This window comes from Trifolium pratense, linkage group LG5 (genome assembly GCF_020283565.1).
Source record: "Trifolium pratense cultivar HEN17-A07 linkage group LG5, ARS_RC_1.1, whole genome shotgun sequence".
Classification (NCBI taxonomy): Eukaryota; Viridiplantae; Streptophyta; class Magnoliopsida; order Fabales; family Fabaceae; genus Trifolium; species Trifolium pratense.
This window is the reverse complement of record NC_060063.1, coordinates 12037995-12057828: the sequence shown is the minus strand read 5'-3', so window position 1 is coordinate 12057828 and position 19834 is coordinate 12037995. Positions and strand designations below refer to the sequence as shown.

Sequence of the window (19834 nt, the reverse complement as noted above, 5' to 3'; positions counted from 1 at the left end):
ATGATCAAAGGTAAAGATGTATACAATATTCTTGAGAGTATCATGCCCCTATATGTGGCCATGTTATTAGGGTATGGATCAATTAAATGGTGGAAAATGTTCACACCTGACCAATGTATTGGTATAAACCGTTTTGTAGCAATGTTTGCAGTTCCTACACTTACTTTTATTTACATATCTCCAATTAATCCTTATCATATGAATTGGAGATTTATAGTTGCTGACATACTTCAAAAAATTGTGACATTAATTTGTCTATTTTTATGGAACATTTTCACAAAACGTGATGGTTTTGATTGGTCAATAACAATTTTTTCACTTATTAATTTGCCAAACACACTTGTTGTAGGAATTCCTCTTTTGAATGCTATGTATGGAGAATTTACCGTATCACTTTTGATCCAAATTTTGGTCATGCAAAGTGTTTTATGGTATAATGTTGTATTGTTAATGTATGAATATAGAGCTGCTAAGCTTTTTATTTCTCAACAATTTGTTGAGACTAATGAAGGGTCACAAAAGGTTGAAAATGAAATTGAATCAAATGTTGATGTAGAATTGGGAGAAATTGGTAATAATGGTGTCAAGTTATCTCATTCAACATCTAAAGTGTCAAATCTTACTAGGGTTGATGCCTTTTCAAGCTACACAAATAGTCCTCAAAATAATGATTTTGAAGAAATGTTAGATATATGGAAAAAATTTCAGAAGAGTAGGAGTTGCACTAGTATTGGTGGTGTGAAGATTTCTCCTTACCCAAATTTAAAATCAAATTCAGAAAAAATCATTGGCAAAACAAAGATAAATTTTAGTGGTCGCTTTGGCACGCCACAAGAAATTGAAGCATCAAAAGGTACTCTCATCAATGTCATCATAATACACATGACATAGCAAATTTTTAGTTATTTGTTCATGTTTCTTCACTTAAAAATTTACATATGAATTATAACATGTTCTCTAAAATACTTAAATCCCTTATTGATGCGGTCAATAACTCAATTGAGATATTAGTGACCGTTCAATCTAAATCAGATGGTCTAGATCTCACGTTTAGTAATTTTAATTATTTTATTTTAAAAAAAAAATCAAAATTTGTTTGAGAACTGTACCATCCGATCTCAATCGAATAGTCATGGTCTCCACGATTGTGTGCATTTAGTGACCACAAGCAATCCGGATTCAAAATACTTTCATATTTTCACTCTAGTGTGAACCCATTGATTTTCTTATGAAATTTGATTTATTTTTTTTTTTTTACATGTAGGTGTTAATGAATTGGTTGACAAGAATTCTAGTGCAAAAGTAATTGAATTGGAAGAGCATGAGAATGAGGAGATGCATGAAGAAGGAAATGTAGACAATGAACAACAAATGCTACCTAGTCATGACATGATGACAAAGCTCATTCTTGTTAGGGTATGGAGGAAAATGTTAAAAAATCCTAATCTCTATGCTGCAGTTCTTGCCATTGTTTGGGCTTTCATAGCATCAAGGTATTTTCTAAAACTTGTAAATCCTAATTATTTTTTACAACTCTCTCTCAATCGAGCCGTTCATTGAATTATTCTAACAGTTAAAATGTAATATTTTTTAACCGTTAGATTAATCTAACAAATGATATTTGGATTGCAAAACGATTTAGCAAATAATTGACGATATAGATCTTTGATGTCTTTTTGGGTCAATGGTCACTCACACGTCGTTTTAGAATAATTGTGAAATAATAATGGAATTGATTGTTATTTTTTATTCTCAAGATACAATTAGTGTATTTTATTTTATTTTTTAATTTTACCCTCACAATTTAAAACTAACAATCATTAATCTTATGTAATCAAACAAATACCAAGACAAATTAACAAAATTATTTCTATTTTATTTTACACAAACCTTAAATAATAGTTATTTATTGGTACTATATGAGTGACAGTTAGTTCTTCATTTTTTGTCTTGTGATCTTAATAAATTGTTGTTTGTGTAAATTTGCAGGTTGGACATCAAAATGCCATCAATCATACATGATTCTATTACAATAATTTCTCACACTGGACTAGGAATGTCCATGTTTAGTCTAGGTAAGTATCATCTTCACATTTTATTTTTCCTTTTAGATTTATGCCAAATAAACTAGGGTTCTTTTTTTATTATGCACATTTTAGAACATAGTTTAAAGGTTAAAAATTTGATAAAGCATATTAATCCTATTTGCATTTGTTATTAAATTTTCTTTTAATATTATTGCAAAATAGTAACAATGTAAATGAAACTTATTGTAGGCTATAGCATGTGATGGATTGAGATTTACTGCAATAAATTTGTGCACAATTTTAAATCTCGACTATTAATCATAAATCTGACGGTTCAGTTTAATGCGATCGTAAAATCACTTAATTTGTCAATTTTTATATTTTGAATCAGACAGTCCTGATATAAAATTGTATGCAAATTTACAGCAGGAAATCTGTCTCGAAGATATCATCTGAGGTCCACCATTGGACTATAATCATTCATAGACATTCCTTGTCTAGTATAAGACATTCTTGAAATATGTCTTATACTTTAACTATAGTACCATATGGCATGTCCATAGAAAACAATTTCAATACCATGATTCTATTTCAAATTTCAATAATGTCTAATGTCACATTGTAGGGAACTAGGAATGTCAAACATGATTCCAAAACATTACTACTATGTTTTTTTGTCTCATTCTTTAATTATTAATATTAATGTGTCCTTAAATATAGGCATATTCATGGCATTACAACCCAAAATCATTGCTTGTGGAAAAACTTCAGTAACAATGTCTACGGTACTTAGATTCTTGGTTGGTCCATTATTGTTTGCTGCAACATCTGCATCTCTTGGTATTCGTGGAGTTGTTTTTAAAGTAGGAATTATTCAGGTAAAATAAAAATTCACTTGTGAATAATTTCTCAAAAGTTAACTTAAAATCATGTAGTTACATACTATATATGTTAATAATATGACTCCATTTTTAATTTTGCAGGCTGCTCTTCCACAAGGTATTGTTCCCTTTGTTTTCGCCAAAGAGTACAATCTCCACGCTGAAATATTTAATGCAGCGTAAGTGTGTGCGCGTGCGTGCGTGCCTTATTTTAAAATTTGTGCATTATTATTTTTTTGGCTCGAATTTTTTACCTTGTTAAATAATGCAACATCAACATAATTTCTATAATAAACCTTATAAATTTTGCAGGGTTTCTCTTGGATTGGCACTTGCATTCCCTATAACAATACTCTACTATGTGATTCTTGGTGCTTGACGCTTCTTTTTAACAAGAGAAGGAGAAACAAATTTTGCTACATTCAATTTGACAAGATTTTTGCGAGTTTGTGATTTGTCAATTTCGTAACTACGAATGTCTTATTCGTGCAAAATTTCAATAATGTCTAATGTCAAAATTGTCCACATTGTATGAACAATTTTGCACGAGTTTCTTTTAGTTTTTTTATTTTTTATCATGTTATCGTTTGTTTTTTCGGATACAGACTTTTGCTGAAATGCACTAGTTTTGTTATGCAACGGTTGTCATTATATATAAGAATATTAAATATATTTTTTAAGAGCAAAAAGTTTATCTCATTTCATTCAATATAATATCATGGATATACATGTTAGAAAATCGATAAAAATGTGAAAATTAGCTAAAGATGGAGCCACTCTAGCAAGATTATGAGCAACTTCATTTATTTGTCTTCTAATAAACTTAATATGAGAGTTCACAAGACTAGATGTCTAGATCATTAGTGATAGCGCCAAGATCCAAGGCATAAGTTTTATTTTTTTATTCTAAAGACTATCCACCGTCTATTTGCAATCCATCTCAAAATCCATATTCAACAGTTTTAAATCATCAACCCAATTAAGTGCAGTAAATAGACACATAGCTTCGCCAGCTTCAACATTTACAAGTTGAGATCCACTCCATCCTTCCTAACATAAACCAACCTTGATCATCTCTTAAACAAATACCAATTCCCACTTTGTTAAGAGCATTTGAAAATGAAGCATCCACGTTACATTTGTACCTACCTAAATTTGGTTTCAACCAAGCCAAAGAGGGAGGGTCCGACAACACAGGGATGGCTCTGTCACACACAACCTGGTTCGTTTCAGCAGTGTTCCCAAACTATATTGTTCCGCCGCTTCCATATAGTCCATGTACAGCATGACACTAAATAATTCTTGTTGTGACTTATCAAGAATTTGCATAATAGAAAACATGTTCACATTGTATGAACAATTTCGTAACTACGAATGTCTTATTCGTGCAAAATTTCAATAATGTCTAATGTCAAAATTGTCCACATTGTATGAACAATTTTGCACGAGTTTCTTTTAGTTTTTTTATTTTTTATCATGTTATCGTTTGTTTTTTCGGATACAGACTTTTGCTGAAATGCACTAGTTTTGTTATGCAACGGTTGTCATTATATATAAGAATATTAAATATAATTTTTTAAGAGCAAAAAGTTTATCTCATTTCATTCAATATAATATCATGGATATACGTGTTAGAATATCGATAAAAATGTGAAAATTAGCTAAAGATGGAGCCACTCTAGCAAGATTATGAACAACTTCATTTATTTGTCTTCTAATAAACTTAATATGAGAGTTCACAAGACTAGATGTCTAGATCATTAGTAATAGCGCCAAGATCCACGGCATAAGTTTTATTTTTTTATGGCTTAACTACACATTTGGTACTTTACGTTTATTTTAGGTTTCAATTTGATCCCTTACGTTTAAAAAGTATCAATTTGGTCCCTTACGTTTATTTTAGGTTTCAAGTTAGTCCTTTCCGTTAGTTTTGTCACTAACACCGTTTGAACAGTACACGTGTCAGCGTGTCCAAGTGCCACGTGTCAGTCCACATATGCAAATTGACTGCCACATGTGACAAAATTGACGGAAAGGACTAACTTGAAACCTAAAATAAACGTTAGGGACCAAATTGATACTTTTTAATTGTAAGGGACCAAACTGAAACCTAAAATAAACGTAAGGGACCAAATGTATAGTTAAGCCTTTTTTTATTGTAAAGACTATCCACCCTCTATTTGCAATCCATCTCAAAATCCACATTCAACAGTTTTAAATCATCAACCCAATTAAGTGCAGTAAATAGACACATAGCTTCGCCAGCTTCAACATTTACAATAGTTGAGATCCACTCCATCCTTCCTAACATAAACCGACCTTGATCATCTCTTAAACAAATACCAATTCCCACTTTGTTAAGAGCATTTGAAAATGAAGCATCCACATTACATTTGTACCTACCTAAATTTGGTTTCAACCAAGCCAAAGAGGGAGGGTCCGACAACACAGAGATGGTTAAATTTCGTAACTATTGAGCATTCCTCCATTCATGAGCAAGTTGATGGCTCTGTCACACACAACCTGGTTCGTTTCAGCAGTGTTCCCAAACTATATTGTTCCGCCGCTTCCATATAGTCCATGTTCAGCATGACACTAAATAATTCTTGTTGTGACTTATCAAGAATTTCCATAATAGAAAACATGTTTTCTGCTATAGTAACACTATGATCTAGCCCTTCAAGGGTCAAAGACCGTAGGCCTTAATAGTCCGTTTGGTTGTGTGGAAAGAAAGTGGGAGGAAAACAAATTATGGAAACTAATAAATGAATTTAGACTAACTTTAGTCCAAGTTCATTCATTGATTTCCGTAATTTGCCAGCACCAGGAACTCTTTCTACCTGTGAATAAATTGTGTATACCATCTTCATCGCCTTCATTGCAAATCTCACAATGAACAGGACAGTTCACACCGCGATTGACAAGCCTCATACGAGTTGGTACACAATTACGACCAATTCTCCATAATAATTATTTTGCTCTGGAGGATCAAATACATTATTTTATTTAAACTAGGTAATTTAATTTGGATGATAGATGAAAGTATAACTTATATTCATTTCTCAAAATAAATGGAAGTTTTCTTGTATAATCTTTTATGTATAAAAACTTAGTCTAACTGATACATGATACTCACAAGTTCTTGAAAATGTGTGTTCTTATACACCTAAAACATAGTAACATACCGTATCAGCAATTTCACAAGCTTATTAAGAGACATTATGACAAGCTTAAAATGCCTCAATAACAAGCAATTTCACATACATAATCAATTCCTAAGGCTAATACATTTATGTCTTACTCCCTAACAATGAAAGCTTAAAATGCCTCAATAACAAATTTCAGCAAATGGTGACAACCATATAAACTTTAGTACAAAACAATTTTTGTTTTCTATTACAACATAATGCAGCTGTAGCTCCTAATACAAAATCCAAAGAAGAAAAAAAAATCAATTTCCAACAGGAATCCACCAAAACATTCATATACAAATGGTGTTCCAAGTTTACATGATCAAGTAGGTGTCGTGTCGAATAGATTCAAGGGTCAGTATCTATTTTGTTTCGGATAATATATTATAGTTGACACATCACTATCTAACACCTCAAAATGGTTAGATGAGAATCAAGAAACACGAGGGAAAAAAATAAAAATATTTGGTTAACGAGTAATAGGTTCAGGCATTAAGTTAGACGGACTCTACCCCATAATGTCCATCATTGCCATTGGCGTTGCCATTTTCTTTGCCAAGTTTTGATTTAGGTAATACAGAAGGTTGTCGAGGAGAACCCTTGTTTGGTTGCTGCTTTAAATTAAGGTATGTGTAAATAGACGTACCGCCTATGGCTGTGAATGCACCGCAGATACTGATTGTGCCGGGATTGGATCCAAAGAGATAATAGTTTCCTAGAAGCAGGATGCATGTCTTAAACTGCCCAAGGACAACATGCGAGACGGCTGATGTAGCACTGTAAATTGCAAGGTGGAAGAGACAAAGTATTAAAGAAAATCATCAAAAGATAAGCACATGTGTACATAGTCAAACAAAAACGTGTCACCATATTGTTCTGACTCCTTAATAACTTTACTGTTAACAAGGTTTCTCCTGAATGAGTCATAGAAATAGCATCCAAATCCTAGTATTGTTTTCATAAAAATAAAAAAAAAAATCATAGTATTGTTATTGGGGCATATTCATGTGATGTCCTGAATTTAGTGAAACATAAATGACCGGTCGCTCTTTCGATATTTATAAGGCTGTAAGAGGATTACTTAATTTGGAAAACATTAGTAGGACTTGGGAAAGAACCAAGCCATAATACCCCGACATAGGACTTGGGAACCCCATAATACCCAAAGTCCTCCCTATCATGGCACTGCTCTTAAAAGCACAGAGCAGTCTCTGCGGTATTTTACTCAGCCTTTTAGGTCAGTCTCTTCATAGGTAGCCCTTTGTGAGCCACCGAAAACTAGTTATCAACCAGCTCTAATACCAATTGATAAGCATCCAAGCACTTAAAGAACTCTCCCTTGAAAGCTGATTTTACGTCCATACCTTTAAACTCGATTAATAAAGCAAATTCATTCTACTTACTAAGTTTTTATAAAGAAAAAAGGCTAGTTCCCCTTCCACCAATGCATCAAATTATAGAGAAAATCATAAGTTTGTCTGTATTAATGTTTCTTTCAATATACAATACTAGAACAAGCGTGGCCGCTTTATGTTTGTCCTCACTCAGGCCATTTCATGGTTAAAAAATAGAAACTTTAACAATGAGTTCTACATCGACACAGCTCTTAAAATGATCAAATACAAAAAATGCCACTTACCCTAATGCCAAAGCACCCGACCACTGCAGCAAGAATCCAAGAATGGCTGATCCAAAAATCACCAGAGTGTTGCTCAAGTTCCAATCGAAGGAGAGTACACCAGGAGGGTCTAAGCAGGGTAACATGGCAGCCAGGAAAATTAAGGTAATAGGCGTTGTTTTCCACATCAACCTGTTGATCAATCCACAAATCAGACAAGACAGACAATGAAATGCTCTGATACAATTTCAAACATAATCGAGACAGGAGATAAGGGTTGTAAAATGTTAAGATATAATAAATTACTCACGACAAAGCTGTCCAGTTCTCTTGCTGCTGCAGTCTAGACCAAAGGATCTTGTTTACAGCACTAGGTACAATCCATGCCAATGCTACACAAGCACCGAATAAATGGAACTGCAGATCAGTCACTGTAGCCACCGCAACGCCAATAGATACCACTGTCAATGCTAACACCTGTAAAGCTTCAAATTTTATAGTAAGCATTTAAACCTTAAATGTAATAAGCGCAGAAAATTTAAAACCTAGAGTCAATTTAGAGGTACAATATAGGATTCCGGGTTCGTTAAAGTTTTAACAGACATACTTTATAAATTGACCAAACACTTTGCCTCATATATGAGGATGGCATCGACAATTTGATCCATGTTGTTTTAATTAAAAAAAAACTTCATAACATAAAAGTTGCACATATTCCATACTATTTGTGCTAGATGAAACATCGCCATTTACTATTATCTAAAATACGAGTACAAACAAGGTGAGTAATGAGCACATATAATATACCTTAGGCAAAGATACTTTCTTCCTATACAATACAAATTCTGCAAAAACTATTGATGGCGTCACTGCAATCTTTGCCATCTGATAGAAACCAATGCTGAAGACATGGAAATTAAATTATTAATTGAGAGTTAAAAAGAAATACTTTAGATATAAATGTGAGTAGTTTGGTTACCTATTATACTTCAAGCTAACATTAGCAAAGCCAGTAGATAGAGACATAACAAATCCAAGAGTAAATAAAGTTGACATTCGAGTTGATTTCGTGGAAGGAGATGGAGGAAGCAATGAAAATGCTTTTAGTACTGCCATTAAAAACCAACTTACTACATAGTGAATTAGTGTGAGAAGTATAGGGAATTTGAATTTAACAGTTTGAAGCACCTGAAACAACAAGAAAAATGGAAACCTTGGAAAGTCAGCAACTACAAACCAACCATACTACATCGAAATTTCAACATAACACAACTTTAGAAAAATAGAAGAAATGACAGGAAACAAACCATTTTGTTTACAAAAATAATACCAACTGCAACCACAAAATTGAAGGTAAGTGCAGTAGCTGGACCACATATACGCTGCTGTTGACGTTTTGCACCGTCGGAGAAATTAAATTGGTTAAAGAGAGAGGCTCTCAAGTCTTCCAAAGCCCTTCCTGCAAAGGATAACAGAAAGTATGAGGAATGGTTTCATTACTGTTGACATTTTGTTCTGTAAAGAAAATTTACAGTAAATGAATAATCATTTTCAATTTTCTCGTCATAAGTTTAATTCAAAGATGATTTAAATTTAAATTTATATTGAACAAATTTAAATAGTACTTAAGAGTAAGGACTAATAATACTAACTTGTGGCTATATATATCATATATGTATATAAGTTCCATTGTTACGTGTATGTTTGGTTTCAATTCTAGAGGAGCTAGAATTGATTCTAGTCTTCTAGACGTGTAGAAATGATTCTTACATGTTTGGTTTCTCCAGAGTAGAATTAATTTTGCCTCCAGAATTGATTCTAATTGAAGCTATAAATCGTAGCTTATGATTCTAGAACTGATTTTTACACTCAAATCTATTGTTTAACTCACTTTTATATGAATGTATTCAAACATAAATCACTTCACTTTCAACTCAATTTTAGTCAGAATCAATTCACTCAAAATCAATTTTTCTCACCGCAGAACCAAACACACACAGTCGGATCTATCTACCCCAACATAGCCTTTGATGGAATAACAATGGTTCTACTAAAAAACTAAACTCTTTTCTGAAAATTCAACATAGACAGGTTAAAAAGAGTAAAACAAATTAACCACACGACTAAAATCTATATAGCACTGACACTTCATATTGAAAGTGTTCGATGTCAAACATGTGTCAATCACACTGACACGTGTAGTTATATTCAATAATTCCATTTTCTCAAACTATCATTTTTTTCTCAAGTAGCCTAGTGGTCAGACTCGGAAGAAAATCCCAGGTTCAAATCCAGGCCCTACAAATCAATATATCCGACAGCTATCAACTGAGCTACACACTTAAGGAACCCATTTTCTATAACTTTTACCAGTATCCATATGTGACTGTGTACAGTGTGCATGTCAGTGTTTCAAGCTAAAAACATAAAAGTCTTTATCATATCTTCATAGAGAACATAAAAGAATTTTTGAAATCAAGTCCAAACCTCATTCCACAACAAATCCCCAAAAATAGAAATTAAAATTAAAAAAAGTCAATTTTCTTTCATAAAAGAGAACATAAACATAAGTATAACATCCCTTGCATGTACCAAGATTATCAAATTCAAAACATAAGGAACACATAGCAATGCATCAAAGAGGTAAAAAAAAAATTAAAAATAAAAAATCAATCATCTAGAACAATCTAGAAGTTCCATTATAGAAAAAAGCATATTTCACAGATCAATAATCAGAACCATACCATAAAAATAAAAAAACCCAAATGACAAAAATATCCTAAATGCAGACATAAACAAACACTCAAATCCAAATCCAAGTGAAATCTCCAAAAGGGTATATAAAAAAAGTACCTTTTTCACCAGCATCACTATCTTTGCGTTTGAGAATCTTTCTAGCATCTTTCCTAATTAAAAAGTTGAACATTGTAGTGTAACCCTAAAGTAGAAGAAGAATTTCAAACGCAAAAAAAAAAAAAGAAGAATTTGAAAGAAGATATTGAAAGAGTAGTGAGTGTGTGTTTGTAACTACAGCTGAAGTTTTTTGTGTTAGAAAGAAGAGAAAGAACATAAAGAAATGAAGCTTTGGTTGAATTCAAAACGCAATTCAAGAGACTGAGACAAAAATAAGCACACGACAAAAAAAGAGGAAAAAAAAACAAAATGAGTAAAAGGAAAATGAAACGTGGCATCAAATTCGGTGATGGCTAGGTAGGCTATATATACTTGCAGCTGTATGAGACTCAATTTTCTTTTTTAATTTAGGAAAATTGGCACTAGTTAAGGATACAAATATAGAATTTTTATCTCGTAAATTGTGTATTCAATGTTTTAATGAAGTGAAAATTATTCTCTTTCATCATTAATTTTATCATTTGTTTTCTTTTTTTAGTATGTTTAACTAGTGTCCAGGGGCACCGTTTAGCATGACTCTTTAATTTATTATTATTTTGACAAAAGTAGAAGAGAATGTGAACATGTGATACTATAAATTATAAGTCATTTTAATTTATTTTACATATATTATTGAATGTTATATGAATAATAGAAATTATCGGTTGTTTTATAATATTATTCTTCATTAAAAATTAAAAGAAGAAGACTTAAATGTAGTTTTTTCCCCTCTATTTTGATTAAATTGGAATTTTACCCCCTCTGTTTTAAAACGCAGACTTTTACCCCCCTGTTTTATAATTTTTTGGATTTTGTCCCCCTAAAATTCTGCTTTCGAGTCACAACTTCAAAGCTTCGTACACAACTCAATTTGGATCAATAATTCACCAAATGGATATCGAAATGACTGTAATCGAGTTATCTTTCCACAGAATCAAACCCCACTAAATTTGGAGTTACAAAGAGAGATTAATTACCGTTTTAGTGAAGGTATGTCCCCCAAAAATTCTGCACAAAATCTGCTTTCGAGTCACAACTTCAAAACTTCGCACAGAATTCCATTTGGATCCATAATTCATCAAACGGATATCGAAATGACCGTAATCGAGTTATCTTTCCACATAATCAAACTCCACTAAATTTGGAGTTACAGAGAGAGATTAATTATCATTTTAGTGAAGGTCTGTCCAAATCAATTATTGTATGGAACTACTACTGGTATTTTTGTCATGTCTCTCACCTTGTAGCTCATTTTTCAATAGTATTTACATGTCCGGAAAGCTAACGAAATTACCCTTGTTTTCATTTAAATTTCTTCAAATTTGGAGTTACCATGTGTTTGGTAGACGATGTTGAATTTGAAGGTCATAAGTAGATTTCTACAAAATTAGTAATTGGACAGACCTTCACTAAAACTGTAATTAATCTCTCTTTCTAACTCCAAATTTAGTGGGGTTTGATTCTGTGGAAAGCTAACTCGATTATGGTCATTTCAGTATTCTTTTGGTGAATTATTGATCCAAATTGAGTTGTGTGCGAAGCTTTGAAGTTGTGACTCGAAAGCAGATTTTTGCAGAATTTTGGGGGACATACCTTCACTAAAACGGTAATTAATCTCTCTTTGTAACTCCAAATTTAGCGGGGTTTGATTATGTGAAAAGATAACTCGATTACGGTCATTTTGATATCCGTTTGGTGAATTATTGATCCAAATTGAGTTGTGTACGAAGCTTTGAAGTTGTGACTCGAAAGCAGAATATTAGGGGGGCAAAATCCAAAATATTATAAAACAGTGGGGGTAAAAGTCCGCGTTTTAAAATAGGGGGGGTAAAATTCCGATTTAATCAAAACAGGGGGGGCAAAACTGCATTTAAGCCAAAGAAGAAAAAGTGATAAATAATTGATCTTATCTGATTAGAAGGGTTTTGACCGGTGAAACACCACGCCTAGGCAGTGGTTGGTGAAGGGGTGATGTACCTGTAAGATACTTCGACATTGAAATAAATATTTGCGTGAAGTGGTAGGTTAGAGAGTAGTAGACTAAATATTTGATCATTTTGCGCGAAAAGGATATATATAGTCTTGATCGTGGAGCCACGATCATTATTGTTGTGAGGATGATTGTCACGTTTTTGACATTAATGGTTGTCGAGTAACTATCTAGATGTTATGATTGACATTAAATGTCAATTATTTTGATCTCGGCCATTATAGAAGTGGAGACATCTACGACCATTAACGAGATGTGCAGTCTTGGTCCAACGTGCTAGTAGTGGGGCGAGCATTGCGTTGCATTCGCCCGAGCATGATACCAATTTGGTCTTTACCCCAGTCCAAAACAATAGTTAAATGTATAACAAAATTATAAAGTATTTATAATAATATATTATGTAATTGACCTTTTATCATAAAAAATATATATTATATTATGTATTTTTCATACTTTAATATTGAAGCATTTTAATTCTAGATGTATAAATATACTGTGTTTTTTATTCTTACAATTTTGTATAATTATTTTGTTATTTTCTTTTTACATATTTTTTCAATTATCAAATGTTAATTTTTACTTGTTTTGCAGTTTTTATATTTTTTTAATACTTTTATTTATTAGTAAAAAAATACTTTTATTTAGAAAAATAGGATGTTATACACGTCTCATCAATGATGTGTATGATTGTGACGGAGTAAAGAGTCAACTTTTTTTATGTCGATCTGATATTTTAAAGCAGTAGTTTTATATCTAATAATTTAAAATATTTAATGTTTAAATAATTAAATATACAAGTTTCAATATAATTTTTTTACATTTATTTTTTTAACATATGTCGTAAGGAAATATTGTTCTTATCGGTCTGATATTACATTCTAATTTAAATTTAAATTTTAAAAAATAAGAGACGAAGTGTTCTTTTTAATTTGTACATTAATAATAATTTATTTTATTTTCAAAAATATTTTTTTTTATTTAAAGAGGAGAAGGAAAAAGAGACCAAACATGGTGTTGGTCTCGGAGTATTTGATCACTTTGTTTAACAATTTATAAGACAAATAAATTATTATTCCTAATTATATTATTAAGTTTATTTTTAATTATTGTCTTAAGTGTGGTGAGTTAAATTTTACATTTAATAAAAAGGTGGCGTTGAGTACATTATAGAAAAAAAGGCTCCCACTCACACACATGGACATGTTTTAATCTACCTGAATGTTGAGTGTTTAAGCAGAGTACTTTATAAGTGAAAGAATCCATAAATCTAATAATAAAGTGGTGTCGAGTATATTATAGAAAATAAGGCTCCTACTCACACACATTCACATTATTCTTTTTTTTAAAGTAACCGAGTAATTGAAATTTCATCATTAAAGTAAATAATAAGTGAAGTGCTCGAAATTCAATCTACATCTCAGTGCATATATATAATGCGATGTTCTTATTAACTAAATTAAACTCACATTAGTCTTAATTAATCCAACATGGATGGGCTTCTCTAATAGGTCCCAATGTTAATAAATACAATATTGTACTCCCCCCGGCCTCGTATGTAGCAAAAATAGCTATTTTAGGTTCATTGAAAAAGTGATGTATTTGGTCTATATTTTAGTCTAAATACATTCATTTTTCAATGAATCTAGAAAAACTATTTTTGCTTACATATGAGGCTGGAGGGAGTATAAGATTGTTGAACTCAACTGTGATCGAGAGAATGTTGAAACCACTTGATGTCATAACCGACCCTAGAATAAGATTAAACTGGTGGTCAAAGGCAGAAAAAAAATAGCTGAACTTTTTTTTGTTTTTTGGCGCAATAAGATGGATGACTTGAGTAGTAAAAAATAGGAGTAGCTAAATTCATTGATAGAGTAATATCTACCAAAAAAAATAAAAATCATTGATAGTACTAGTACTGTACTACGGTACTAAACAACATAATCAATGAATTAATGACAATGATAAACACGTTAAGGTTACCGACAAATAATCTTAAACAATTTAGGCATATGCGCCAAAAAGACAAAAGATGGGTTTATGACCGTCCGTCACGGAGGAGTGTGTGTTTTTAGCGCACCATTTATTACGGAAAATGATGCCGCGTTTATAGGCTATACTACCATGATTCCGTGAGTGAGTAGTGATCTCTATATTTGAATAAAACACACTAAATCGAGTGTGATAGAGACACTTCCTCACCTCCATGTGATTGATGCCTTTGCCTTTCCTTATTTACTCACTTCATCTCATTTTATAAGAGTTAATTTGACTAAAAAATATTATTCATTTATCTTGATTTGATCATATTTTTTTAATAATATATAGATATAATTATTAGCATATAAGATTTTGTTTGATGAGTATTTTCAAAATACTAAATTTTTATAATTTTTACTAATATGAAATAAAATATATTAGCGATCAAAATTGTGTGTTGGCATACGTGCATTAGTAAAACTAACTCTTATATTTTGAGACTTTTGTACAAAGATGTAATGTCTTTTTTAGTAGACTAGTGATTAGATTCATAAATATGGAGAATGTGAGATTTTGGAATTTGAAAAACATAATGTTACTAGTATAACTTACTAACGGTGGTTCTGCAGGTGCACAATCGCTATCAAGTAATAAAGTGATAAGTTTATCGTTCTCCATAGGGATTGTGCCAAAATTACTGATTTTGCTTAGGAATGAATTTGCATTCGCTTTGGTGTTTGGAGATAGTTGTGCGAGTAAAAGTAAATTGCAATAATTAAAGAGCATAAAAGTAAATTGTGTAACACTCAAACCCATTATTTAAGTAATTCTACCTTTACAAAGATCTATTTCAAAAATACGCAACGGAAAAATCGAAAGTTATTTATAGAACATTGGTTCTAGGTATTACACTCCTCTTTACAAAAATACTAATGTAATTAATTAGTAAAAATACTTGTTTATACAAATCTTAAATCAAATAATGTATTTATTAACTATACAAAACAACCTAGATAAGGAGACTCTATATACATGTAAAACCCCTTTATCCCGTGTCACAATCAGAGCAGAGCTTCACTGACTACTCGACATCGATAAACACATAACATGTGAAATCTGGTCCCAAACCAGTCAAATACACAAAACGGAGAGTTAGATAACATAAACATCAACATACTGGTGTGAGAAATATACTCACACTTCGTCATTATTATCATATATATTCTATCTCACAAATATACATTAATATCTTCATTCAATAATAGATTACAAGATAATTGTAATCAAAACATCATTTATAAACAACAAAGCATCACAAACATACATTCTCAATCTTAGAGTTAACAAAACATCTAACACTTCAATCAATTATAGATTACAATATAATTGTGATCAATGCATCATTTAGCAAGTATAAACAATTCATCACAAGTTCAGATATATGTGTCACACACCAATTATCACGTAATGTGCACAAAATCATAATGCAATCTAATGCCACAACTCATGCTATGTCACCTTAGACATATCTAATGCATGTGGTACCATCTTCTTTATTAGAGTATCTCACATCTAATATCCTTCTTTATCGGATAAATATAATTTGATATCATTTTTTATTGGAATATCCAATATCCCTAATATAATTCATGAATGCATGTATGTTTTCATGAATACTCTCACACAATCATTTTAATTAGCATTAAGCTCTTCCTTTACTAATGTGGAACACTATCCAACATTACTTCTTTATTAAGATAACACTATACCTTAATATCCTTCTTTATTAGAATAACATAATTATAATATTCTTCTTTATTAGGATTACAATATAATTCTTAATATTCTTCTTTATTAAGTTGATTTACACCTTAATATTCTTCTTTAATATTTAAGCAAACATCATCAACAATCATCAACAACAATTATATTTCACACATACCATCAACAATTCATCAACACATACAATGCATTTACTCACATTTTAACACAATACTAATAATATAAGTCAATTGTACTAAGAATGAATTATCTTACAAAACAAACTCCGGAATCATAATCTACGCGAAAAACCGAGTAAAATAGGTTCCGGGTGCATAAGCTATCAAAAAGTCAACCCTTAGGTCAACAGTTGACTTTCTAGTATGTTGACTGCTGCGCATGGCGCGGGCACGGCTGCGTGTGGCGCAGAGACCAGAAAAATTGGCAGGAATTGCGCGTGGGCACAGGTGGGATGCGCATGGCGCATGGCTGCTGACAGAAAGCTGCGCATGGTGCAGGAGACAGTCCAAAAAGCTGTCAAAACGCGATTTTATACTAAAAATCACTTATTTCGACCCCAAAACCACTTATTTGACTTCCTGAAAACATACCAAGCATAGATTATGATTATAAATGCTCAAAAACACTTAAAAGCAACTTATTAACATCATTAATCACTTATTTCATGGTTTTCACACATTTAGATCTAAACTCATAAACTACCAAGTTCTTACCAAAACATCTACAAATTCTCATTCAAAACCCCATTAATTTGTTCATACAACTTGTTAAAGGTTTATTAAACATGTTATGATCAATAGATTTCATTTTCCTTAAGAAAAATCTCACAACCCAAAACAAAAATGAGTGAAAGAGTTTAGGAATGGAGGAATCGACATCCTCCCCTCTTTATGACCACTCACGAATATGGAATCTAACTCTCGTACCTTAGATCCGACGAAATCTCAAGCTTCTTCTTTGAATCTCAAGTTTTCCCTCTTGCCCTAGCTCCTTGCTCTTCCTTCTCTCTTCTTTCTTTTCAAAGTCACCATTGTGACACTTTCTCTCTCTAAGGGCCATAAATAGCGCCCTACTCATGTGCCTCAAGGCCAATTGGGCCTCAAGCCCATTAGCTTTGCCCAACTTGCGTTAACTCTCATACCCCGCACGTTAACTAAAGTATTCGATAATTAACTTAAAGTTACCAACTTAATAAAACGCCACGTCAATAAAACATTTAAATACATAAAAACGAATAAATAAAAATTGGGTCGTTACAACTACAACAGCCCGAATTTTAAATAAATAAAAATTTATTTTATTAAAAAACTTAATTTCCAAAATAATTAAAATACAATAGGTTTCCCAACGGACTATTCACTACATAAAATTTACAATTTATAAAACTCATTTTCATTTATCCCCGCGCGCGTACAAGCAACATATCAACTTCACACATCATCTTTAGTACCTACAACCAAGGTTTTAAAAAACGGTCCTGTACCGTGAAAACGGGCGTTACAAAACGCTATTTCAAGTGACCTATACCATTTTTTAAGGTTTCAAAGGTGAGAAAAAAAATCACAGCTGAAACGCCGTTACGAACGATACGAAACGCCGTTACGGCCGCGAAACGCCGTTACGGCCGTGAAACACCGTTACCGACGTGAAAAAGCAGAAAAAATGTTGAACAGAATCAGAATCAGAATCTTACTTTTACTTTTACCAGACCAGACACCAAAGTACCTCTCTACTTTCTTATCACAATTTCACAGCTTGTGCGTGCTTGCTTCTTTCTTTCCTCTCCTCTGTCCATGCTTCTTTCTTTCCTCTCCTCACAAATAATTTCACAGCCTGTGCCTTTGTGTGCTTGCTTCTTTCTTTCCTCTCCTCTGTCCATGCTTCTTTCTTTCCTCTCCTCTGATCTGTGCGTGATTGCAATCTGTTGTGCTGCTGCTGCTGTGCTTCGGTGCTTCCATCTCCAGATCCAAAATTCAGATTGCAATTGCATTTGCATCTTCCGCCATTCCTCCCACCAACAGGTAACTAATAATAATAGTAACGAGTTCTATCTTGGTATTTTTGTAAACTATTGTGTTGTTTGTAAATGAAAAAGATTTGAGATGGGAAGAAAGAAAACAAATTGGAATCTGTGTTGTTTGTAAATGAAAAAGATTTGAGATGGGAAGAAAGAAAACAAATTGGAATCAAATTGGAATTGGGGATTTTTTTTTTAATGCGTGTGAGGGAGGTGGGTGGGGTGGGTGTAGGGGTGAGCATGAACCCGAGACCCGACTCGAAACCGATATAACCGACAACATATTGAAGCATTCGGTCGGGTGTGGGTCGGGTCTCGGGTCAACAAATTGCGAAAAACTGGGCATGAACGGTTGCATACGGGCGGGTGCGGGTCTCTAAAATTCTATCTCTCCATAACCGAAACCGACCGAACAACCATTAGATGCAAATTAATTTTTTTCCTTCTCTCCCTCTCAATCTCATATACTCTTCTCTTTGTTATTTTTATCCATCTTTGATATAATATAAAAATGTTATATTTTACAAAGCTTATAATTAATAATATGGTGATGAAGAAGGTGAGAAAAATATTCTAATATATATATTCTAGATCTATTTTAATTTCTATGTCTCTTCTACTGGATATTTGATTGTCTTTAGATCTATATATTGAAAGAAAGTAACTGTATTTAACCCTCTTTGTTTTTTAATTTACTTCGTCTATCTTTTGTTGCATTGTGTACGAGGTATTAAACTATTCGAAAATTAGGAATTTTTGGAGAATGGATGAGTTTTAGATGTAAACAAAGCTTCGATATAACCCGTAATAACCGACCCATTCGACCCGCCACCCGTATGACCCGAACCCGAACAAACCGAAGATATAGACGGTCGAAATTGGGTCCAAATTAAATGATTGCGGTTTTTATCGATTTAGTGATTTTCGGCCCGAACCCGACCGAAACCGACCGATGCTCAGGCCTAGGTGGGTGGGTGAAAATGTTGAGAGTTGGTTATGTCTGTCACTGACTTAAGAGTAGTGGTGAATAGTGATAGTAATTTTTTTGGTTACAATAGTGATAGTGTGATTGTGATAATGATTAGTGAATAGATAAATAGAGTTAAAAATCTTAAGATAATAAGACTAAATTAGATTTTGATTACACTAAAAATTAGATTAAAGTATTCTTTATTAATTTACTTACTTGAGTAATTTTTTAAAATTAAACTATAAACTATTTGTAGGTTGGTTGAATAATGCCTCGAAGAGAAGAATTACCGGTAGAAGAAGAAGAACGATTTCCAATCGGTAGAGCACAAGGTGCTCCGAGTGATGACATTGGTTGGCATTTTGCTAACATTCTACAAGGCGTAAATAGAAACACCATACAATGTAAAATCTGTGACAAAGTAATAACCGGTGGAATAACTCGGTTGAAGGAACATATTGCACACTTTCCCGGAGAAGTCAAAGG

General features: G+C 32.4%; 2 protein-coding genes across 2 annotated transcripts; one reads left to right on the top strand and one right to left on the bottom strand.

The window, feature by feature from the left end:
• Positions 1-3597, top strand: LOC123884556 (auxin efflux carrier component 2-like). Its single transcript, XM_045933673.1, has 6 exons — positions 1-853; positions 1265-1493; positions 1990-2075; positions 2748-2905; positions 3011-3087; positions 3221-3597. Exons 1-6 carry the CDS (start codon positions 1-3, stop codon positions 3285-3287), a joined length of 1470 nt encoding a protein of 489 aa, XP_045789629.1. The 3' UTR covers positions 3288-3597.
• Positions 3598-6130: 2533 nt separating this feature from the next.
• On the bottom strand, positions 6131-10909 carry LOC123884555 (nucleotide-sugar uncharacterized transporter 1). Its single transcript, XM_045933672.1, has 7 exons — positions 10571-10909; positions 9025-9176; positions 8697-8905; positions 8525-8618; positions 8028-8194; positions 7739-7909; positions 6131-6876 (listed from the first exon to the last, which is right to left on the bottom strand). The coding sequence occupies exons 1-7, from the start codon at positions 10641-10643 to the stop codon at positions 6597-6599; spliced, it is 1146 nt and encodes a 381-aa protein (XP_045789628.1). The 5' UTR covers positions 10644-10909; the 3' UTR covers positions 6131-6596.
• Between the last annotated feature and the right edge of the window lie 8925 nt (positions 10910-19834).

Coding starts and splice junctions, on each gene's coding strand:
- LOC123884556 (XM_045933673.1), top strand. CDS start 1: ATGATCAAAGGTAAAGATGTATACAATATTCTTGAGAGTATCATGCCC. Junction 1,494..1,989: donor TGGGCTTTCATAGCATCAAG/GTATTTTCTAAA, acceptor GTAAATTTGCAG/GTTGGACATCAAAATGCCAT. Junction 2,906..3,010: donor TTAAAGTAGGAATTATTCAG/GTAAAATAAAAA, acceptor TTAATTTTGCAG/GCTGCTCTTCCACAAGGTAT.
- LOC123884555 (XM_045933672.1), bottom strand. CDS start 10,643: ATGTTCAACTTTTTAATTAGGAAAGATGCTAGAAAGATTCTCAAACGC. Junction 9,177..10,570: donor TAGTGATGCTGGTGAAAAAG/GTACTTTTTTTA, acceptor TATCCTTTGCAG/GAAGGGCTTTGGAAGACTTG. Junction 8,619..8,696: donor GTTAGCTTGAAGTATAATAG/GTAACCAAACTA, acceptor CCATGTCTTCAG/CATTGGTTTCTATCAGATGG.